Source organism: Thalassophryne amazonica, chromosome 14 (assembly GCF_902500255.1).
Source record: "Thalassophryne amazonica chromosome 14, fThaAma1.1, whole genome shotgun sequence".
In the NCBI taxonomy this organism is placed as follows: domain Eukaryota; kingdom Metazoa; phylum Chordata; class Actinopteri; order Batrachoidiformes; family Batrachoididae; genus Thalassophryne; species Thalassophryne amazonica.
This window is the reverse complement of record NC_047116.1, coordinates 36,383,308-36,408,243: the sequence shown is the minus strand read 5'-3', so window position 1 is coordinate 36,408,243 and position 24,936 is coordinate 36,383,308. Positions and strand designations below refer to the sequence as shown.

The 24,936-nt window shown below is 42.1% G+C and overlaps 1 protein-coding gene across 1 annotated transcript in view; it reads left to right on the top strand.

Annotated features, from left to right (window-relative positions):
• Positions 1-24,661, top strand: part of LOC117524062 (sacsin-like) — a 30,300-nt gene extending 5,639 nt beyond the window's left edge. Inside the window, 16 exon segments of the mRNA XM_034185784.1 lie at positions 1,859-1,946; positions 9,614-9,725; positions 11,236-11,253; positions 11,256-11,381; positions 11,490-11,540; positions 11,543-11,866; positions 11,869-11,954; positions 11,956-12,526; positions 12,529-12,919; positions 13,368-13,456; positions 13,561-14,784; positions 14,787-19,052; positions 19,055-20,935; positions 20,938-21,138; positions 21,141-24,200; positions 24,203-24,661. Coding sequence (XP_034041675.1) covers positions 1,859-1,946; positions 9,614-9,725; positions 11,236-11,253; positions 11,256-11,381; positions 11,490-11,540; positions 11,543-11,866; positions 11,869-11,954; positions 11,956-12,526; positions 12,529-12,919; positions 13,368-13,456; positions 13,561-14,784; positions 14,787-19,052; positions 19,055-20,935; positions 20,938-21,138; positions 21,141-24,200; positions 24,203-24,504 — 12,790 coding nt within the window. The 3' untranslated portion in view covers positions 24,505-24,661.
• Positions 24,662-24,936: the final 275 nt, after the last annotated feature.

Here is a 24,936-nt window from a genome sequence, read left to right as displayed (position 1 = left end):
GCTGTTTTGTACCATTTTTAATAATGCTGTTTAATATATCCCATATTCCTTTGATATATTTTGTTATTATAATATCTTACTATAGTATTCCTTCCTACATACCCTTATAATATTAGTTAACTTATTTTTATATTTCTTATATATACACACGGGGTCTGTCAATAAAGTATAGGTCTTTTATTTTTTCAAAAACTATATGGATTTCATTCATATGTTTTTACGTCAGACATGCTTGAACCCTCGTGCGCATGCATGAGTTTTTCCACGCCTGTCGGTGACGTCATTCGCCTGTGAGCATTCCTTGTGGGAGGAGTCATCCAGCCCCTCGTCGGAATTCCTTTGTCTGAGAAGTTGCTGAGAGACTGGCGCTTTGTTTGATCAAAATTTTTTCTAAACCTGTGAGGCACATCGAAGTGGACACGGTTCGAAAAATTAAGCTGGTTTTCCGTGAAAATTTTAACGGCTGATGAGAGATTTTGAGGTGATACTGTCGCTTTAAGGACTTCCCACGGAGCGAGACGTCGCGCAGCGGTCCCAGGCGCCATCGTCAGCCTGTTTCAAGCTGAAAACCTCCACATTTCAGGCTCTAATGATCCAGGCCGTCGTGAGAGAACAGAGAAGTTTCAGAAGAAGTCGGTTTCAGCATTTTATTCGGATATTCCATTGTTAAAGGAGATTTTTTTTAATGAAAGACGTGCGGGCGGATTGCAGCGTCGGCTCGCAGCCGCCGCGGCGCTCCGCCACAGGAAAAACACCTCCGTTGGAAGCCTTAAGGACAAGTTGGAACATGTCCAGCTGTTAAACAATTTCTCATATACTCACTCCACTGAAAGCCATCAAAAGCTGCCTGGATTTTACAAATGGTTATCAACACGGAGGTGTTTTTCCTGTGCCGCCGCACCGTGCCGGCTGCGTCCGCACGTCTTTCATTAAAAAAAATCTAAAAATTAAAAGACATTGTCATTGTCTTTGTTTTATGTAAAATGCCAGAAGAAGCTCAGGTTGCTTCTCCATTATTTTCAGCTGGAATCACTGTGAGCTGCAATCAATTCCTGTTTGCTCTTTAACGTCCTGCTTATGTCCTACACTGTTTGTCCTCTTTGTTCCAGAGTAATATATTGTATAAGATGTATGAAATTCATTTTGCGTTTATTAAATTCCGCGCTTCTTAAACGTAGCAGACACAGATTATTTATTTGGAATATTTGTTTTAGCAAGTTTTAAACAGGCAACATGAATTTGCAGTGAGAATATCAAAGTGTTCCAGGTTAAACAGGGTTCAGAGAGGTCAAGGCCAGTTGAAGGTCATCATTATGCAGCAGACTTTTAGCTGGAATCTTTATGAGAAATACAGAGATGAGAAATACAGATCTCTCACAATCCAATCACTGGAGTTACAGTTCATTCAAACACTGATGATAATAATGGCACACATCAGAATTAAAACAACTGCACATATACATTTGATTGTTTAGGTACGCTAAACTTTGAAACAGTCCATCATCCAAATTGAGGTAATGTGACTGTGGAGTGGCCATGCAGCCAAGCTTGGGTGGGACGGGGAGCTGCTAAAGCCGCGCTGTAGAGAAATGATCAATTTCACACCCTCCGAAACAGCGTAACGCCCCAACTGCAGTGTCATTTTTTCTGGCGAGAAATATATATATAATTTTTTTTTTAATCGATCTTTGGATGTGTGAATCAGTCTGTGAGAATTAAAATGAGAATCAATTTAAAATCGTCAAATCGATCTTTTCAACCCAGCACTAATGCGTACAGTATATTATACTTGTACTGTGTCATTTTTATGTTGGACTTGAGAATATTGTAAAGCTCAAAATCCTGCTGCTGTGTTTAGGAGTTCCTTTGGGGCAACCGCCCCACCCTTCATCGACTACCTAAAAGATATTCTTCATCGATATCCAGATGGTGGACAAATTTTGAAGGTGAGCACACTTGGACAAAACTTTTTGTAATAGTTTCATTTCAGTGTGTAATGAATTTACAGGTCCTTCACATGGAGGCACCAGAAATACATGCAACGAAATTAAATTAATTTCATTATTTGGAATGAATGGCACCTCACACCGAGGCACCAATTTAATGTATAAAGGATTGTTAAACTCACAAATTGAATTAGATTGGCCTAGACCTCATTTAATGGGTCCCCAAAATAATTAACATTTTTAGGATTTATAATTATTATTTAATTATTATAATCCTCGGGGCACCACCTATTTAAAGCATAGGTACTTCAATTTAAACATTCATTAATTTATCAGTCTCAATTTGATTAATCAGTCTCAATTTAATTAATCAGTCTCAGGTCTGAAAGTCTGAATTCTATGATATGATTGACCAAAGGTTTTCCTTCTGAACACAAAATGAACCACAGCAGAAATATTTACATTTTGTTTACAATTATACAAGAAATGAACAGTTTACTGGCATTTTTGTGGACAGTGATTAAATAAGTTCATTTATGGACACACTTTGCTTACTCATGAGACGTTGAGAGAAAGAGAGATAAAGCTTAAAGACTTTAAGTAAATAAATTTGATTAGAATTTAGTGATGAAATTTGAAGCCAGTTAATTTTAAGAAAATTATTAAACAAACATATGAATATGTTTAAAAAGGAAGAAGCCACTTTGCATCCATTGACAACAAAACCCTTTTTCTGGAACCTTTAACTGGGTCACTTAGCTGATCCATTGAAGAGATGGTTCTCCGTCCGTCGATGTGTTGATGCTCTTTGCAGCGTGAGCTCACTTGGGTCAGGGGTTAACTCAATGGTCTCCCTGGGTGATCCCAAAGGCTTGTGTCGGCTGGTTTTACCGACAGGATGGCTGCTTGCAGTCAGGTCGTCAGCTTGCTTGGACCCCAGAGGTGGAAGGCGTTTGTTGAAAATGGGTTCTGGTAGCTTTTAAAACATTTGTTGGAGCCAGATTAAAAGTTTTTGTAAATTTAGAAAAAAGAAGATAAAACTTTAAAAGCGTTGGATAATTACAGAAAAAGGAAAGTCGCTTTTTTTTTTGTCAATTTGCTATTATTTTGAAAAGTTCAGATCAGAATTTCTCTTAAAACTTCGAAAGACATGACGCACCTTAAAGCGTCAGGTTAAAAATTCTCAAAATTGAAACAAGAATAAAGCAATGAATAAATGCCACGTGGTAGCTTTAGGTTAGCTTAGCATAAGGCCTTGTTGACCCAAAAATAAAAGTTAAGCATTTAAGAGAAGAGAAGAGGGAAGGCAGGCACTCCAAGAGAGGGAGCAGACCCTCTGTTCTAACTTTTTAAAAAGGGGACTTACGTCATTAAACTCTGTCCATTTAGGGTGTGTAACTTCACAGAAAACTTAATGTGCTCAAAGTCAGACAAAGAAATGATTCAGTTATTTAAAAACATTAAGTATTTTGGCATACTATTTGTTCTAAGACATTTCTGAGATGAATATAATGTTATTAAAGGCTTAAACACATTCTACACACACCACTTGGTTAACAGAGTATTCCACAGTTATAAAAACATGGATAAATCAGAAACATCATATTTAACAGACATCAGTTACAAGGAAGACATGTCAATTAAATGGAATACATGCAAAGCATTTACTTGAATAATCAATACAAACAACATTAGAAGTTTTTATATATGAATAAAAGAATATTGATGCATTCTTTATTTAAGCAAAGGTCTTTCTTTTCACCGAGACCTCAAGATAATAGCTGGTTGTCAAGACTCAAAGTTTTATGGCCATGTCTTATCATGGGGGAGATCCTCTTGCAGTCTTGAGAGGTTCTGGCTTTGGCGTGAGGCCATAAAGATAGGTTCTTCGGGCCTGGGAAATTTCAGATTCTGACGTGAAGCCATTATAATGTCATGTAATTCATAGTGACTGAAGTTTTACCGATAAACAAGCAAGGGCTTCCTTTGAAGAACTTTGAGTTACAGTTTTTTGCTGTGGGGTACAGTGTGGGCCCACAAGGGATGTCTCCAAGTTTATCTTCACATCTCCAGATGGACTTAGGAATTTCTCACCTGAGAGTGAAAACACAATCTTTGTTTTCAGTTCACCTCAGGTTTTTGTGAGACAGCATTAATGTATTTATTTAATTAGGGCAAATCGAGGCCATGCGCTACAAATGTGTTAGTATCATTAAAAGGTGAAGTCCCTTTCAACCATTTAAGTCATGAAAAAGTCTTTCTTCTTTACAAAGTTAAATTTTAAACTCGATACAACTTAAAAATTCTGCTCAAAAATTGCATTCTGATCTGTCCTATAATATAAAGTTCTTTCAGCTTTTCCCTTTTTCACTTGGGGTCACCACAGCAGAGTCGAGATGGATCTGCATGCTCACCTTTGCAAGTTTTATGCCAAATGCCTTTCCTGAAGCAACTCCACTTCACATGGTGAATGTGCAGGAGACCTTACGCTCTGGAAACAAGCGTACTCATCGCTGAGTCACCACGCTGCCACATGATCTGGCCTACAATGAACAAATGGATGAATCACTTCAGTTTTTGATTAAAATAAGGTGAAATTAATTTAATAGACCCAATATTACCTCTGATAAATGCCAATAGCTTTAACTTTGGTGTTTTTGTTTTCATTTTAATACATCGGGTGGGTGATGGTCAAGTGTTTAAAGTAGTGCACATGTCACCAGAGGAGCTTCAGTTTAAATCACAGTCAGACTGGGAAGAACACTCAGGGCCGTTGGGGGCATGCTCCTTAATCCCAAAGTTGATCCTGTATGTATGCAGTAGAGTACTGGGGGCAACATTAATTAAAAATGAGGACTTTTTTAATACCTTATTTTGAGATAAAGTTAAAATGTCTAAATAAAGTGATGAATTGGTGATATTGTGTTTCAGAATGGTTTGAGTAACAAGAAAATTATAATTATAAATTACAGTGTATTAGAAATGATATTATAAACGAGCAGCCAGTCTGCTCGGTGTGAGCCTGATCCTGTCAGATCTCAGAAGCTAGGTAGAGTGGATCCTGGTTAGTATTTGGATGTGAGACTGCTTTAGAAGACCGGGGCTGTGTGTGTTTCTCCAGATAAGACTAGAGTTGAGTCAGGGAGGGCATCTGGTGTAAAACGTGCCACAACCCATTGTGGATCTGTGCTGGATCTACCTGTACGGTGGCCCTGAAGTGCAAAACACAACAGCAAATCACACAGCACAACAGCAGATCACACAGCACAACAGCAAATCGTACAATACAACAGCAAAAGAGAAACGACAACAACATTAACCAAAACGGAAAAGGTAGGTACCTTCGGGCAACACGAATCGTTGCTGATTGGACGATGGTCCATCCTGTCCTGTGAACTGGAAGGTTTACATGTTTTCAAAATATGAGCGCCGCTAGTGAAAACGTACGTGCTCTTATTAAAAAATATTTTGATGCAGGACATGAATATAACGTTATATTGGATATGCTGTCGACAATTCATAACATAAACAGTCTTCGTACACTGAAGACACATTTAAAAGAAGCAGGGCTGAACAGAAGACTAAATTACAACTGAATCCACGAGGGACGGCTTTGAGAACACGCAGGAGGTTTACAAGACGTACCTATCACTCCATTGGTCCAAACTACATATGGCATGTAGATGGGTATGATAAACTGATGGTTTCAGTTTATTTCAAATCAGTTGTTTCAATAACCTTGTGACTACATCGCGTTTAACGCGAATCCTGTGTTTTTGTTTTTTGAGAGCTTGCCACATAGTCCGATAACCGAAGAGTTGCCCCGGTCCTTCCAGCTCAATCAGAATTGCACGCCGCACCTCCGGGAGTGGGGAATAATTTAGTCTTCTGTTCAGCCCTGCTTCTTTTAAACATGTCTTCAGTGTACGAAGACTAATGTTTATGTTATGAATTGTCGACAACATATCCAATATAACGTCTTATCATATACCTAGAAATGACACGCCAATATGATTGGATAAAACACTAAAGAATAAATACCAAAACACCCTTGTGATATTTTTCGCGGACCAGTAATATTTTTCATACCACCCGAGTAAGTGAATGTCGCCTTGGTAATCAGCCAATCCATACATACAAGTATGTTGTCACGGCACGTTCAATCCTAGATATTGTCAATGTGTAATTTAATACAGTGGTCCCTCGCTATATCGCGGTTCACCTTTCGTGGCCTCGCAGTTTCGCAGATTTTATTTTAGTGCAATTTTGCATGCTTCTTCTTCTTTTTTTTTTAACCGCGCATTGTGTTCTGCGTTGTTATCAAGCGGGCCGGTTGTGGCACCGGTCGGCATCACCGCGATTGCTCTCACTGCCTCCAATGCGCTTACTGAGTCTGCGGGCTCGGTAAGCGCTGCAGCGGGCCACTCACACCGCCCCCCTGTCTGCTGTGCCGAGCTGCATCCAACTCCAGCAACAGTTCCAGAGACTACACTCGCTGTTTTGATGCGGAGCGCTCCAGCAGCCCGCAAGGATAGACTTCTTGTGGAAAAATCTGCAGCACCCATGGTCTCGGTAACCGCAGCCGCAGAGCTCTGTGGCCATGACTTGGATTCTTTGCGGGTCCCGCATCTGTACCCCCAGAGGCAGTGAGTGAAGAGAGAGCACGCACATTGTGTTCTGCGTGCATTTATAGGTATATGATAAAATCGTTATTATATACAGAAAACCATACACCCTGAACAACTTCATTGGTGAACAACTTGATAACTGATAATATTCATGTCCTGCATCAAAATATTCTTTAATAAGAGCACGTACGTTGTCACTAGCGGCGCTCATATTTTGACAACATGTAAACCTTCACGTTCACAGGACAGGACGGACCACCATCCAATCAGCAATGATTCGTGTTGCTGATTGGACGGTGGTCCGTCCAATCAGCGACGATTCGTGTCGCCCGAAGGTACCTATCTTTTCCGTTTTGGTTAATGTTGTTGTCGTTTCTCTTTTGCTGTTGTGTTGTGCAATTTGCTGTTGTGCTGGGTGATTTGCTGTTGTGATGTGTGATTTGCTGTTGTGCGATTTGCTGTTGCGTTTTGCACTTCTGGGTCACCGTAGTGTGGCTGTGGTGACCCTGAACAAAACGGGAGCAGTCACAAGGCAATCAACAACAAATTATATTATAAATATAAGGAGTGTGAAGGGATCTGCCACATTTGTGTAAACTAAAATTACTGGCAAATGACAGATGTTAATGTATCCATGATTCCACCTGTGTACAAAACAGAGAGGATATGTTGTGTCACAAGACAAAATAAGGAAGTTGATGAAGTTGTTTGATCCTGAAGCTGGGGACATCTTACACACTTTACCAAACCACACCCTACTTTTTCGCTCCCCAGACCCCCCAACCACGTCCCTCTTGACCCCCGTCCATTTTAAGCATTTTTCTTTATTTGCTTCTCACATACCTGAGATTTTGTGTATATATATATATATATATATATATATATATATATATATATATATATATATATGTCCATGGTGATATAGCCAGATTAAAAGAGGTTCATAATCTTGAAAACTGTGGTTTCATCTAATCACTTATCACACTTAGTAGTTCAACCCCCAGTAAGAAGATATGATTTATTAAATCAGCCGAGCAAGTGCAAAACTGACCCAATGAGCTCACGTGGATATTAATAAATTTTGTTTTCGATCACGACCTTAGCATAACAATTGAATGTGTAAAGCTTCAGAGACACAGCACAGCACAGTTAGGAATATGTTTTAAAAAATAGCCACCAGTAACGTACTGTGTATGTAAAGTGCATATACGAGGTCTGTTAGAAAAGTATCCGACCTTTTTATTTTTTTCAAAAACCATATGGATTTGAATCACGTGTGATTGCATCAGCCAAGCTTGAACCTTCGTGCGCATGCGTGAGTTTTTTCACGCCTGTCGGTTGCGTCATTCGCCTGTGAGCAGGCTTTGTGTGAGCAGTGGTCCACCCCTCTCGTCGGATTTTTATTGCGAATAAATGTCTGAACAATTTGGAGCTTTGCTGCATCAATTTTTTCCAGAAACTGTGTGAGAGACCTCCAGCTGGACACCATTCGGAAAATTCAGATGGCTTTCAGGGACGATTTTATGGGGATTACACAGATTAAGGAGTGCTCCAGCCGGTTTAAAGACCGCCCACAGCGTCTGAGAGCGCGGAGCGTTCCAAGCGCCGATCGACAGGTTGAAACAACCAGATCATTTCCAACGTGAAGGCTTTGTTGAGCCGGGACGTCGTCTGACTTCCACAGGAATTGTGGAAGACGTGGACATCTGCACTTTTTCGGCACATTCCACTGTTACAGGAGTTTTTTTCATGGAAAGAGAAGCGGAGGGATGTGCCACCGTGCCGCTCATGGCGCGGGACAAAAGCACCTCTGTGTTGGTCTCACAGGACGGCTTTCAGATGGCTCAGACGGCTTTCGGTGGCTTTTCAGTCGTGTGACTATCCGAGAAATTGTACATGAGCTGGACATGCCAGAACATGTCCTGTGAGGCTTCATCACGGCGTTGCTTTGCGCCATGCGGCTCCACCGCGACGCGCAGACTTCCTCCGCTCCTCTTTCCATGACAGAAACTCCTGTAACAGTGAAATGTGCTGTTCATTTCCACACTGAACGCTGTGTTGATCCGGGATGTTGTCTGACTTCCACAGGAATTGCGGAAGACGTGGACATCTGCACTTTTTCGGCACATTGAGACAGACGTGCGGAGGAATTCCGCACGTCTGGAGCAAAGCAACGCATGGAGCAAAGCAACGCCGTGATGAAGCCTCACAGGACATGTTCTGGCATGTCCAGCTCATGCACAATTTCTCGGATAGTCACACCACTGAAAAGCCACTGAAAGCCATCTGAAAGCCGTCCTGTGAGACCAACACGGAGGTGCTTTTGTCCCGCGCCATGAGCGGCACGGTGGCACATCCCTCCGCTTCTCTTTCCATGAAAAAAGCTCCTGTAATAGTGGAATGTGCCGAAAAAGTCTTGATGTCCACGTCTTCTGCCATTTTTGTGTAAGTCAGACGACATCCCGGATCAACAAAGCCTTCACGTTGGAAATGATCTGTTGTTTCAGCGGGGTGTCAGCCTGTCAATCGGCGCTCGGAGTGCGCCGCACTCTCATACGCCTGTGGGCGGTCTTTAAACTGGCTGGAGCACTCCTTAATCTGTGTAATTCCCATAAAATGGTCCCTGAAAGCCATCTGAATTTTCCAAACGGTGTCCACCTGGAGGTCTCTCACAGTTTCTGGAAAAATTTGATGCACCAAAGCTCCAAATCGTTCAGACATTTATTCGCAATAAAAATCCGACAAGAGGGGTGGACCACTGCTCACACAAAGCCTGCTCACAGGTGAATGACGCAACCGACAGGCGTGAAAAAACTCACGCATGCGCACGAAGGTTCAAGCTTGGCTGATGCAGTCACACGTGATTCAAGTCCATATGGTTTTTGCAAAAAATAAAAAGGTCGGATACTTTTCTAACAGACCTCGTATTTGGCTTAAACAGGCAAAGTGACCGTATGATTCTTCAAATCTGCCAAATTTGGGCCATGCACAGCATCAGACTGATCTGTTGTTGGGTTTTTATTTCTTTTCTCGGGACAGGAGCTGATTCAAAATGCAGATGATGCTGAAGCCACAGAGGTGGTTTTCATCCACAATGAAAGAAACTACGGCACTGAGAGCCTTGAGATCAACGGGTTGGAAAAATACCAAGGTGGGTGCAGGGTTCACAAAATGATGTGAATGAAAGTTTTCTACAGCTATATATATATATATATATATATATATATATATATATACTCACACATACACTGGAGATAACAGCTATTTTGTGTCACAATACATGTAACCTTGGCTATGAATTATATTGTCATGTTCAGATGTTTGTTTTTAATATGATTAAGCAAAATACAAATTAAAAGCTTGAGGCAGAATTTTGTGAATGTGGATACTTGCTCCTCAAGATAGTTGAACATTCAATGTGATATTCCATCTTTTTAACTGGGTGTCTTTCTGATCTTAGAATCTTGAATTCATCAGTTACATTTAATAACTTTTTACAAGTCAGTAATTCCGCCAAGTTTAATAAATAGTTCATTAGTTATTGGGTAAATCTACTAACAAACAAATAGAAGCCAAAACACAACAGTCACACAAGTTTCTCTCGTTTTCCTTCGCGGTGTTGGTGTTTTCCTGTCGGTTGAGTTTGTATGGATTTGGATTTGCCCGGGTAGCCTTTTGTATTTGGTGCGTCCACTCTCTGTCTGTCTTCCGTGTGCTGACCCTCTGTGTTCTGTCATGTCTGAGGTCTGTGTGTGTGTGTGCGCGCATCCATCCCTGTTTCGTGTCTCTGTCTGGTGTGTGGTGTGTGTGTACGTGCCCGTTCATGTTTGAGTCGTAGCTTGTGTGTGTGTGTTTGTGTTGGTGCTCTGTTGTCACTCCCCTGTGTCCATGTGATCAGTCCGCAGTCTGTCTGTCCCTGTCTGTCTGTCATGCCATCCATACGGGCGTGGTTCTGGTCTTTGTGCTCCTCTGTGGTCATTACATCTTCTGTGATTTTCATGTCACTCTGAGTCCCATGGTTATCTTGTGCTTATGTTATTGTCATGTTGATTTTCCTTGTGGCGCTCATTATCCGTTCGAGTTCCAATTGTCTCACTGCTTGTGTTTGTTATTCAGTTGTTGATTATGGTTTAGTTCTTATTTAGTTTCTGACTGCCTTCTGGTTCATTTTTGTCAGTTTTGCCATTTGCATTTTGTGTACTTTATGTTTGGTTTTATCTTCTTGATCAGGTTTTATTTCCACATACCTCTTGATGTCTGTTTAATCTTTTATCTTCTTGTGTTGCTTTAATTCCCCTCATGTCTCAGCTTTTCCTTCACACTACACCTGTGCTCATTAGTTCTGCTTGTCTTAAGTCACACCTGTCTGCTTCTTCCTTCGCCGATCGATTGCCAGTTACTTCTGTGTGTTTGTCTCCACCTTGGTAACTGTTTGTAAATACGTTGTTCCCCCTGTGTTTTACACCTGTTTGTTTTGTCCTCACCTTGTTACTCCATAGTGATCTCCGCCTCGTCTCTTTGTGTGAACTCTTTGGTATGCACGCCACTGTACACTATTAAACCACCCTGGTTTTTGCACCGTACCTGCTGCCTCCTGGCTGCCTACTTTTGGGGTTCAGTTACATTCTGCTAATCCCAAACATAACACTTCTTCTTCAAAGGTCCAGCTCTCTATGCCTACACAATGCAGCATTCAGTGAAGATGACTGGAAAGGCATTCAGGCTACAGGGAGGAGTGTCAAACGCAATGATCCTCACAAAGTCGGGAGGTTTGGGATTGGCTTCAACTCTGTCTATCACATAACAGGTAAAACTGTTCAAGCTGTACACTTAGAATCCCATTACTTTCACGTTAATTCCTCATAGAATTGCATGATTTATTAATGAAACTATTTTTGTGCCACTTTATCCTCAGATGTGCCGAGTATCTTCAGTTCAGAGTACCTTGGCTTGCTCGACCCTCAGGAGAACTGTTTGGGAAAGGGAACGGAGGCTTTCAGTGGTCTTTTGCTGATGCAGATGACCAAGAATCTCTGATGAAATTGCATGATCAATTCCAACCCTTTCGGGATATTGTTTCACTTGTAACCACACATGATTGGCCCAAAGTCATCTTAGAGGATCATTACTTTGATGGAACAATTTTTAGATTCCCTTTGCGCAGTGAGGCATCAGATGTTTCTGATAATCTGTATGACTCTGATAAGGTTGCTCATCTTTTCGAGAGCTTCATTGCAGATGCAACACTAAACCTCCTGTTCCTGAAAAATGTGACTTCCGTGTCCTTAATGCACGGTCCGTTGATGGCACAGTCAGCAACAAACTTCAAGTGACATCATCTGTGTCCACAGATGTTGGTTTGGAGTTGGGAGATGAGTCTGCTGGTCAAAGGTTCAACATGCTTCAAATCAATAATCCTCAACTCACAAGACCACAAAAAAACAAAGTGGCTTGTGACAACATGCTACCTGAAAGAGGGCATTGTGGATCAAATGGATTCCCTCGCAGAGAAGTTGTGCTTTTTGCCTCAAGTTGACTTGGCTTTCCCTTGTGACGAGAAGAGAGTTTGTGAAAACAGCAGACTGAGCTGCTTTCTCCCACTGCCAAATAATGATTCCAACAAGACGGGGCTTCCAGTTCATGTCAATGCCTGTTTTGGCCTCACAGACAACAGAAGATACATCAAGTGGCAGGAGGAAGACCAGAAGTATGATGAGTATGCTTTGTGGAATGAGTTGCTCATAAAGGAGGTGCTTCCAGAGACATATCTGGTCGTCCTTCAAAATGCCATCAAATTGTCCAAAGACTCTGTCTTGCCTGTCACTTCAGTCTATGACCTGTGGCCAGACCTTGCCCACATGCAGCACAAAGACAGATGGCATACAGTTGCTCTTGATGTTCTTCATCTTTTATTCACAAAGAAGACGGCTGTCCTCTCTCTGGCCAAAGATGAAAGAAGTTTGTGACACCATCAGAAGCAGTGTTTCCCTGCAATAGTTCAACAAGCCCTCAGATAATAGCTGCCATCAAGAGGATTTTGATTTCTTGTGGGGAAAACCTCGTCACCCTCTCAGATAGGGTTGCAAGAGCTATAAAAGACACCTATCCACATCGCAGCACCCTCAAACATGTGACTCCAGCATTCCTAAGGGACATTCTCCGCAAGATAGGTGTACATAACATCTCCAAAGAGGACAAGCTATGTTTTTTGGAGTACATTTTGAGTGACAAAAAATACACAGAACTGCATGGACTTCATCTGCTTCCACTCAGTAATGGCACTTTCAAATCGTTCACGGACAGAGAGGAAGACCTCGCTTTGATCGACAGCAAGGAATTCCCAAGGTAGGATTCCAAAGAACTGGCTGTACAGGAAAAAAACAAACAAACAAAAAGTTTGGCTGTTGAGGGACAATAAAAATCATCACTCTGTTCTGTAAAATGGATAGTCCTTAGGGTCCTGATAAAACTAGATCAAGCTCAAATTTAAACTGGTCTGAGTTGCATTTGCAATTGGGATGTCTAAGTCAAATTAAATGAAAATCATACATTTTATTCAAGTTGTCATGAACACACAAAAATAAATAAATAAATAAATAATGAGAGTGCATTTCTATATCCCCGTTCTGGCCTTACAGGTGGAGGAGGACAATAAGATAAAAAGTAAACCACAGTATTTAGGCATTAAGAAATCATGAACATAATAATAAATCCAAATGCTACATTTTTTTTATCTGAAGCTGTTGCACATTGAAATTTTTTTGTATAATGGCCAGACTTTTCTTCCACACAGAATGTTGCTGCCATTCTGCAAAAACCTCTTCATCCCAGATGACCTCCCTCCAGTCTGCAGTGCTCATCTGGAAGAACTGTCTAGAAAAGGTGAGATGTTCTTTCCTGGACCACATTGATATGATGGCTTATTTATCACCTGCATGCTTTTCATAACACATTGGCACATATGTACATAATCTTCCAATTTACAGATTTATTCAACGTGATCAACATTGATGCACAGCATGTGGCTGCATATGCAAAGGAGTACATGCCACAGGACTGGAAACAGACAACGATGCAACAGGTCACCTCGCAGTTTGGCAGCAGCCACCATCCACCCTTTGTGTGGCTCCAAGAATTCTGGAAATTTCTCAACTGTCACTTCAACACGTTAAGTTGTTTCATTGGCATGCCGTTAATACCAGTCCAGCCATTTGAGAGCGTCAGTGGGTCTGTCTTACTAGCAAGGCTACAAGAGAATGCAACCCTCATCTTTCAGAAAAACAATCAGATCACCTTGCCAGATCACATTGTTCAGCTGGTGAAGAAAGTTGGTGGGACAGTTGTGGAAGGAAATGCCTGGCTTAAGCATCAAGACCTGGAGTCTTACGTGATGTGTCCATCGCCAAGGAGTGTCTTAAAAGTGTTTGCAAATTTACATTATCAGCAGGTCAATAGAGAACTCAAGACCACCTCTCACAAAGAACTCGAAGGGCTGAAAAACTATCTCTCTCATCTCGATTCGCTCTCCAGTACTGAGAAAAATCTCCTCTCAGAGTTACCTCTGTTCCAAAACATGAAGGGTTTGTGGGTGGCAGCAAAATCAAAACAGGCTCTACTCTTAAATTCTGGTTTGAAGGTACCAAGCAATCTCCCCATTCATGATTCAGTTGTGCAGTGTGTAACCGAGGCTGATCGGAGGCTCTTACATATGCTCAACATTAATCTCCTGGACACAGCTCAAGCAGCTAATCTCCTCATTGATTGCATTGAGAAGAGGACATGCAGAAATGAAGACACAGAGAAAATCATGATTTGGATTTTACAACATGGTAATGTCCTTTTCTCTCAAAGTCAGACCTTGAAACATCGATGTGAGAACTTGAGTTTCATTGAAGTGAATGGTCAACGTAAAAAGGCCTCAAGCTGTTTTGATCCAAGAATTAAAACCTTCAAAGTCATTTTTGAGTCTTACTTGTTCCCTCCAACAAAATACACCGCGACACCCCCGATGCTTGAGAGCCTAACAGATCTTGGGTTATTAACTAAAGAAAAGGATGTGTCACCAGAGCATTTGCTACATGCTGCCACACTGATTGACAAACTACATGTTGAATCTCCAAAGGAGGCTGTCAGAAGAGCTCAGGAACTTTTGAGAATACTGGATGTTCATGATCTCCTCTCTAAATTTTCTCAACAACAGCTGCATTGTCTTAAATGTTGAAATGGATGCCATGTGCTAAACCAGGTAATGACAAAAAGCACTGCAGCAAGAAATCTCAGGATACCATTTTTTTCTGCCCAGATGACATAAGACATTCCAAGTATGAGGACATTGTTGAGTATGTCATGCCTCTGATGGGAAAGCTCAGTGACAGAGTTAGCAACAGACTTGGACTCAACCGTTTGCCTCCACCTGAGAAAGTGGTAGAAAATTTGTCAGTCTTGACATCGAGAGCACAAACGATGCACAATCCAGATACCAATGTGGATTTCAAAAGGAAGTTGCACAGCATTTATAAACACATGCAAGAACACATCCATAAATTTGCAACATTGATGAACAAGAAAACATGCTGGCTTTGGAACCACAACCACTTTGTTTCACCTCAAGATCTTGTTGAAGACTATCCACCCAATCTAGACCTGAGCTCTCAAATCGGGAAGGTGCCGAAAGAATTTCTGCCATACGGCAAGATGCTGAGGGAGTTTGGCCTTAGAGTGTCTCTTTCAGATGAAGAAATTGTTGGGATTCTTCATTCTATCAAGCAAACCATTGAAGGGAGGCAACAGCAACTTGCAAGTAGCTCAGAGGTAAATGTGTCCATAGAAATTCTAAACTGGTTGTGGAGACAGAAGAAAAGAGTTCAGGATGACATCCCAGTGCCAGTCATCCTAGAGGATGGAAAATGTACCCTCAAACCTCTGTCAACAGCAGTCTTCTGTGACATAAGTAGAAACGGTTTGGAAAAGATGAAGTACAGCCAGGAAGAAATACTAATTGTACATGAGGAAATACCAAAAGCAACAGCTGAATGGTTGAACATCCCCCTCCTCAGCACACACATCCTCGGTCCAGAGTTAGTTGGAATAGAACAGTGTGGGCAGTCGGAACCAATAACAACAAGGATTAAAAACATCCTGAAAGAGTACGATGAAGAAAGGGACATTTTCAAAGAGCTTATTCAGAATGCAGAGGATGCTGGGGCAGACACCTGCAAATTCTTGGTGGATTTCAGAGTGCACCATGATTCCCCCGATAGCGTAATTGACCCCGGCATGGCCCTTTGCCAGGGGCCCTGTCTTTGGGCTTTTAATAATCAGCAATTCACAGCTGATGATTGGAAAAATATCACCAGAGTAGGTTCTGCCTCAAAGGAAGACAAGGTGGAAAAGATTGGAAAGTTTGGACTTGGATTCAACACTGTGTATCATGTGACCGATGTTCCCTCTATCCTCAGTGGTACCACCCTCCTGATATTCGATCCAAATGTAACTCACCTTACAAAGCACATCAAAAACAAAGGGAATCCTGGAATCAAGCTGGACCTCTCTCAGCAACAAGTTCTTGTTTATTTTCCTGGTCAGTTTGGACCCTATGAGCACATTTTCAACTGTAGCTTCAACAGAAAAAGTCCTCCTGAACCCTATCCAGGCACTCTGATCAGACTCCCTTTCCGAACTCCAGAAGAGGCTGTCAGCTCGGAAATAAGCAAAAAGGTCTATTATAGGCCTGACATCATGGCTTTTCAACAGCACCTCACTAACAATCCACAAAATCACCTGCTATTTCTGAAGTACATCAACACGGTGTCACTAGAAAACATCTCAAATGATGCACTGACTCCTCCCAGAGAAGACCAAATACAAACGGTCCTCACTGTGTCCAAAACTATTGAGAATACAATTAAGGTTCCAGATGAATCCTTGCTGTCAAAGCAACACCAAGCTAAGAAACTCATGAAACTTGATGGAAAATACAAAGACATGATTGACTACAGCACAGTCAGCACAGTCAACATAACCAGTCAGCAGCATGGGAAGTCTCAAGACCAGTTATGGCTTCTTTACAACTGCTTTGGAACACAACAGGCTTTGAAAATGGCCCTCACAGACAACAAACAAGCTCGTTTCTCCTTGCCCATTGGTGGGGTTGCTGTGCCTTTTCAGAGACATATAGAAACCAGGAAAGCTGACACAATACAAGCAGAACTTGTGGGGCAGGCATTTTGCTTCCTTCCGCTTTCGATTCACACAGGCCTACCAGTCAACGTGAACGGAATATTTGCTGTGACGAGTAATCGGAAGGGTTTATGGGAGAGTGGAGTGAAACACGAGTGGAACAAAGCTCTTCTTCAGGATCCTGTAGTGACAGCTTATGTTACTGTGCTTTCAGTATTAAAGGAAATGTCTGAAAAGAAGCAAATGGAAGGTTACAGCTACCATAATTTTTGGCCTGATAGGCAGAAAGTGAGTCAAAACTTCAAGCCTTTGGTGGATGCGTTTTACACTGCCATTGCACAGCATTCCTTTGCTGCAGAGCTCTTTAGTGATGGTAACAAGTGGTGCTCAATGAACAATGCCATATTTTTACATCAGAGCATTGAAGAAGATAGAAAAGTGAGTGAACTGGCAATGCAGGTGTGTCAAAAACATTGCAAACCACCCAGCTGTGTTATTCCACTTCCGCCGTGGCTGAGAAACAGCTTTAAACAGGCTGGTCTGGAAGAGCATTTACAGAGCAGAACACTGGACTGGCAGAGATTTTACAGAGACATAGTCTTTAGTGATCTTGCCACCATGGACCCAAAAAGCAGAGATATTCTTGTCCTGCATGCTATTGACCTTAACATGAAAGAAATCGACAGTTTACTGATGAGCTATCCATGCATCCCTGCAAAGAGTGGACAGCTGCAGTTCATCAAGAAACTTGTGAATCCATCAGGAAAAGCAGCCTGTCTTTTCAAACAGGAAAAGGGACGCTTGCTTGGGGGCACCAAGAATGACTTTTGCTCTTTAAAAAGGGTTCATCGATTGCTAGAACTTGGAATGGTGAATGACAATCTCCCATTGGAAGACATCACAGAGAAAGCAGGCGCAACTGCTAAAATCTTCCAGACTGATAAAAAGAAAACATATGAGCATGTGAAATGTCTTCTGGAACTCATGAAGAGTCACCTGCATGATGCAGACTCTTATCACTGGGAGACACTGAAGAGTACTGCATTTCTTCCAGCATTTTGTCCAGAAAGTACACATTTGGACAGTATGGTAGCACTCAGAAAGCCCATTGATGTATTCAGTGACAGTTGCTACCTACTTGTAAACATGACACAGCCTGTGTTAGATAATCCAAACTTGAAGATGCACACTTCTGACCCAGTTCTACAGTTTTTGGGAGTTTGTGACCGTCCAGAGCCTGAAACGGTGCTTAAGCAGCTGCAGGAAGCACATAAACAAGCTCAAAACATTGACAAAGCCTTGTTGAACAAACTAGTCAGTGAGTGTTACAGGTTTTTAGATGAGCTCCTCTGTGATTCCAGACATTCCACACTCATTTGCAAGGCAGCAAATTCATTTCCATTTGTTCTTGTTGGCGACACTTTTGTGGACATAAAAGAAACAGCAGAAAATGAGCAGTTTGAAGCAAAACCCTATCTCCACGTACTCCCTCACACCTTCACTTGTTTTAAAAGACTTTGGGAATGTGTAGGTGTGGAAAAGAAATACACAACCAACCAGTTTTTCACTGTGCTCCAGAAACTGTACACACAACACAGAAACAAGCCCCTACCGAAGACTGATCTCACAATGTGCCTTACTATCTTAAATATGGGGATATTTGAGGCCAAAGAGAAAATAACATCAGACTGCCTTATACCCAATCAACATGGTGTTTTGCAACCTGCAAGCAAACTCTTCTACAATGACAGCCCATGGATGCCAGTCAGTTCGGGGGTCACATTATGTCACGAGAAGATCTCACGTGTTGTGGCTCATTATTTTGGGATCAAAACCACCAGGCATCATACTTTGGAAAACCACACCATTCCAAACAATTCCCCATTTGTGTTTCACTTCCAACAACAGGAGCAACTAACCGTTCGGCTCAAAAACATAATTTCAGCCTATCCAGCCAAGAAGGACATCCTTAAAGAGCTTCTCCAAAATGCAGATGATGCAGAAGCAACAGAAGTTCACTTTGTTTGGGATAAACGAAAACACGGGACAGAAAAAACATTTGGAAAGAAGTGGAACCACCTTCAAGGTCCAGCGCTGTGTGTGTACAACAACAGAGTGTTTTCTGATGCTGATCTCATTGGTATTCAACAGCTGGGAGAAGGGGGAAAGCACAACTCTCCAGGAAAAATAGGGAAATATGGAGTAGGCTTCAACTCAGTCTACCATCTGACTGACTGCCCTTCAATCTTGACTGGAGATGAATTACTCTGTATTTCTGATCCCAATCAAAAATACATAGAAATGATTCAGGCAAATCGCCAGCTGGTATTGGCTATAACCTGGCTCCTATTTTTAAGGAGATGTACAAAGATGTCTATGACACGTTCCTTCCAGAGGACTTCCCCCTTAAAGAGGGAACCATGTTCAGACTGCCGTTGAGAATGGGAACTATGGCAGATAGCTCAAAAATATCAAAGCAAGGAGTCACCGACCATGACATGAAGGAGCTGTGCTCGGCTCTGTCTGAAGACCCAGAAGGACTAATTCTGTTTCTGAAAAACATCAACAAAATAGAAGTCCACACAATCGATGCTCATACAAGGAAACGTACAACCATGTTTATGGTTAAAAAGAACCTAGCAGAGGCAAGCAAAGACAACAAAGCTACATTTCGAGAGCATTTACAAAATGCTCTACAATTTGGCAAAGTAGTAACTCCACACAAGGCTATTTATGAAATCAAAATTTCATCCTCAGATAAAAGACAAAGTAACTGGATCATTGCCGAGCAGTTTGGCTCATTTAAGAACAGTGGTGAAAATCAACCAGAGCACCTTCCCCAAGCAGCAGTGGCCGCACGTTGGCCCACTAAACAAATCAGCGACTTTAAAGGAGAGGCCTTTTGCTCACTTCCTCTGCCAGGAAAAACAGGCCTTCCTGTGCATGTCAATGGAAACTTTGAGGTAGATTCTGCCAGGAGAAGCCTTTGGAAAGAAGATGGTCAAAATATGAAATCTAACTGGAATGAATCTTTGAAGCAGAACGCCATAGCTCCACTGTATGCAGAGCTCCTTCATTACATCAGATGCAGAAATGTAATGCTGAAAGTCTCCTTTTCACAACTTGAATCATGTTTTGATCGTTCCTATTTGTGTTTTTTCCCCATTGTGGAAAAAGATGTTCCTCCGGAATGGCATGAAATGATACATGAGGTCTACAGATCGCTCAGCGAAAGAGCTCTGAATGTCATTCCAGTCATGAAGAAGTCAACACGTAAAATTGCAGATAGAGAAATTAAAGAGTACAGCTTTGACTGGTGTAATGTTGCAGAAACAGAATCAACTAAAGTGCCACACTTGATGGACTCAGTATTTCATCATATTGTTGACATTTTGGAAGATCTTGGGATGAGATTAGTTCCTCAGTCTCCAAAAATGATTAAAATTTGGACCAGTTTCAAAAGTGTGGGTGTTGAAGTGAAGCACGTGTGTCCAGAGACTGTGCAAAAATTTCTGAGAGAAAAACCACTCAATGACTCAACCCAAACAAACACGGGGTTACCGCTGCCCATACACGCCACTCTGATCAGGAATGCAGAAAGATGTTCAGAGCTTTTGAAGTTCTGCTTGGCAAATTTAGCCAAGAAAAGCCCTACCACTGTTGATCCCAGTGCACTAAATGGGCTCCCTCTTCTTCTGACTAAAGATGACGTTCTAAGAGTGTTCAATTCCAACTTCCCCAAACTGATATCAAGATATGACAGTCTGTTCATTGGTTATGAGGAGGAATTTGCCAGATATGAGACAAACGGCAGCCATGTGGCTGTTCTACAAGCATGCCACCTTGTCAACACTGTGACACTTCCTGTTGCTAAAAAGTATTTGAAGCCAGTCCTTCAGATTTTTCTTCAAGACTGTGAAGTTGATCCACGTAGTGGTCTTCATGTCCCCAACAAGCCAGTAACAGACTGGCTGAAATTATTTTGGAGGTTCTTGACAAATGAATCCAAAAGTGGAGATGATCATGAACTGATACATGATAATGTCATTAAGCTGTTTGGTGACTTTTGCGCCCTGCCTGTTGTGTCACCACGGCTAGATAACAAGCACTTCCTGCAAACAATAAGGGCTGTACCAAGTGTGATTCCCTTTCCATCAAGTGACATATCAAAAATTCTCTTTAAACTGGATTTATGACACGTGACAATTTGTTCTTCAGTGATATAACCAGCGCGGTATATCCTGTTTTACATCACAAACTTATGAATGTAGAAGATAGACGTTCTGTGATGGACCAACTCTGTAACATCGATCGCTCAGAGTTTTCCCACCTTTCCTATGCTGACATGAAAAAGCTTCAGTGCTTCCTACAGTCTGAAGTGCCCAAAATAATTACGATTATCAGCAAAAGCTCAAATCCTTACCGTTGTTTGAAACAATACAGGATGAGCAAGTGAGGATTGATGGCCCTAAAGAAGTATTTGTTCTCATATTGGGAACACTGACGATGTTTCCAGATTTGTTCATGCTGCCGGACACCAACAGCATTTTCCTCAAATACAGTCTTGAGAATGAGATTCTTTCGCAAGTCCTGAACATCACCATCCTAACAGACTTGGACTATTTCTGCCGCTTCATCCTGCCCATCATGCACAAACTCACAGAGGCACAGCTGCTTCACTGCATGAAACTCTTACTGTCGCTACAGTTCAACGACAAATATCAAAAGTATCAGAACAAAATCATCTCCTCAATGAAAGGAGTGAAACTGATTTGCAGCGCTGAAGGCAGAATGGAGCAGGCATCATACTACTATGATGACTCTGTTCATTTATACAAGATTATGCTGCCAAAGGAAAAGTTTGTGCCTCAAACATTTTGGACTGAGGTGTGCAACAAAAACTCAACATTGTTGAGACAAGCAAGAGACTTTCTTAAAGAACTTGGAATGAAGCACAATGTGACCAACGATGACATCATTAGTTTTGCTTACCAGTTAGAGTCAGAAGCAGACGGAAGCTGTAGACTTGACGAATTAAAACGGAAATCGTCGTTGCTATTGACAACAGCCCTGAGAAATGCAAGTGATGACCAAAAGCAGGACAAGACATTGTTGGAGAGCATAGCTGACATCAGATTCATTTTTCCTGTGAAAATTCGGGCAGAACTGTGCAGCTATCACAAGCCATTTGCTGCTGAGACAACTGCTGTAAGCATCAGAGGTTCTCTGATTGACAGCGATCCTAAGCACCAAGACCTGATTTGGTCATCAATGCCAATTATAGAGCTGCCATTGTATAGGTCGCAGAAATACGTGGAAATTATGAAAAATGCAGGAGCTCTTGAGCAACCCCCTCCGCACTGTGTAACCACTAACATGAGCAACATCTGTCAGAGGCCTTGTATAAATGAGGACGTGATCAAAACCAGAGCAAAAGTGTTCCGGAGTTCTTATGCCTACCTGCAGACAAACAAATTTGAAGGCCAGCCGTTGACCGGACTCCCTGTTGTGCTGGTTGAAAAAGATACCAAACTGGTGACAGCAGAAGAGACATCACTCACACTCTCCAATGACCTCGATTTCAGGCCCTATCTGTACAAGATAACTGGAGCGGATGCCATGTACGCTGACTTTTTCAAGAAAATCGGTGTTCAGCCAGAACCCACAGCAGTGCAGTACTGTAATGTTCTGGCAGGAGTTTATGCCGATTCTGTTGATAAAACCCAACTGCACAATAACCAAATCACCACTGTAAAGCGTGCTGTTGGCCAGCTGTTAGAGTTGATCCAAAATAAGCAAAAACAGCCCCTTCTTGAAGATGTCCAAACATTGTATCTTCCCTCAGTAGATGGCAGATTACACCCATCATGCGCACTGTATTTCAACGACACAGTGTTTGAGGCTAGAAGGTTAGAAGCTGCACTGGAGAACACGTTCCCGTTGCTTGAGAAACTCAGTGCATGCCATCTGGGCAGTGACGTTTATGAGCATCATCGGCTGCTGCAAGTCCTACCTCAGAAACTTCAACCCAAAATGCTGTCCCTGTTTATGACAGAGAAAATGGTGGAAATGCACATGCAACTGTGTGAGTATGGAGTCCACTGCGAATTCAGTGGGTGGTTTGACAAACATTTGTCCTCTGCAGCCTTTCGGCATGGACTAATCTGTCTCATCAGACAGCATTCTGAGGGAGAGATAACTCAAGCAGATGCCAATGACATGTGCCAGAATGCCTTTGGCAGTATTCAGATTATCTGCTGCAAAAGCCTTGAAACAGAGCTTTGGTTTGAAAAACAGCCTCTACACAATACCGCTGCTGAAACGGACGTTTTTATCAGTAGAGAACAACAAGGCTGCATTTTATATTTAAAACACGGTGACAACACTGCTCTTAAGGTCGTAAATGAAGTCAATATGACTCTGACAAAGGAAATTAATGCCCTTTTAGGTAACAGGGTCGCAGCGATTCACCTGCCCGTCCTTGGACAACTTCTCATGTGCGACACTTTGGAAGATGTTCAGAAAACGCTGGCTAAGAATGAGATCCGCGACACAGCTGAAACAGATAGCTGTCTTCTCAATACACCAGCACCTGGGACAGATATTCCTGAAGAATGGTATGATGCCCTGGACATGAACGTCCTCAATAATTTTGAGGAGGGGGAGTATGTTGGCTACAACATCAATGGAACATATATTTATGCAGTCATTGTTGAAGAACTGCCTGGGCATGCTGGTTGGTATTCACAAAGATATAAAATTGATGTAGGACAAGATGACTCGGTTGAAGTCAGTTCCCTTGACCTTTACCAGTTTAAACAAGAGAGAAAAACTTTTGGCTGGAGCATGGATGGAGCATCAATGCAGCATGGATCTGGTGGAGCATCCTGCATGAGCTTGGAACCACTAGCTGGATCTGTGCCGCATTTTGCCCAAACATCGCCTACACGATCCTCATCTGCGAGATCCACACCAGTGTCTCTGGAGGAAGCCAAAAAAGAAATCGATGAGTGTTTGGCAGAGATCTGGAAGCTTCCCGTGGAGGATAGGACAAAAGCAATCAAGAGATTATTCCTTAGGTGGCATCCTGACAAAAACCTTGACTGTGAAGAGCTTTACAATGAGGCCTTCAAATATTTGCAGAACAGAATCAATGAGCTCACGAAAGGTAGAAGTCCACAATCAGGCTTTTCAAGGGAATACCCAGATTTCACAAATTTCTTTTACCAGTGGAATCAGGAGGCCAGGGGCCACAAAAGAAGTCGAGAGAGGTTCTATCAAGACAGGTTCTATAGAAACCATCATTCCTATAACTTTTGGACCCATTATAGAAATGTTCCAAGGCCAAACAAATCAGAGGCCCAACGCTGGTGTAGGCAGGCCCGCTGCGACCTCAATGCAGCTTCCAGTGACACGGGTGTTGGCAACACGGAGTGGTGTCTCTTCAAATCCACCAAGCAGTAGAAAAATCCCTCGTAGCTGCCGAATATAAGCGAAGAGGTGAGCGCCCATCAGGCTGTTCCATCTCAGTCATTGCCCAACAAGTTTCCTTCTACAACGAGAAGCTTCATGTTCTGCCTCAAATTGTGGAAGATCTGGTAGCGCTGGGAGTAGATGCTAAAAAGACTCAATATCCCAACTGCCACCCGTTTCCCCACATTCCAAATGGACAGTTCAAATTGGCAAATGAAAAGCAAGCACGGGATAAGGCGTCAGAGCTTCTCAAGTTAATTGAAGAATATGTCAATTAAGAATTCCCGATTTTTAAAACGTGTTTGACAGACACGACAATTTAACGTTGTTGAAGTGTTGTTGATCATACGAGGGCTGTCAATAAAGTAACGGTCCTTTTTATTTTTTTCAAAAACTATATGGATTTCATTCATATGTTTTTACGTCAGACATGCTTGAACCCTCGTGCGCATGCGTGAGTTTTTCCACGCCTGTCGGTGACGTCATTCACCTGTGAGCACTCCTTGTGGGAGGAGTCGTCCAGCCCCTCGTCGGAATTCCTTTGTCTGAGAAGTTGCTGAGAGACTGGCGCGTTGTTTGATCAAAATTTTTTCTAAACCTGTGAGACACATCGAAGTGGACACGGTTCGAAAAATTAAGCTGGTTTTCAGTGAAAATGTTAACGGCTGATGAGAGATTTTGAGGTGATTCTGTCGCTTTAAGGACTTTTC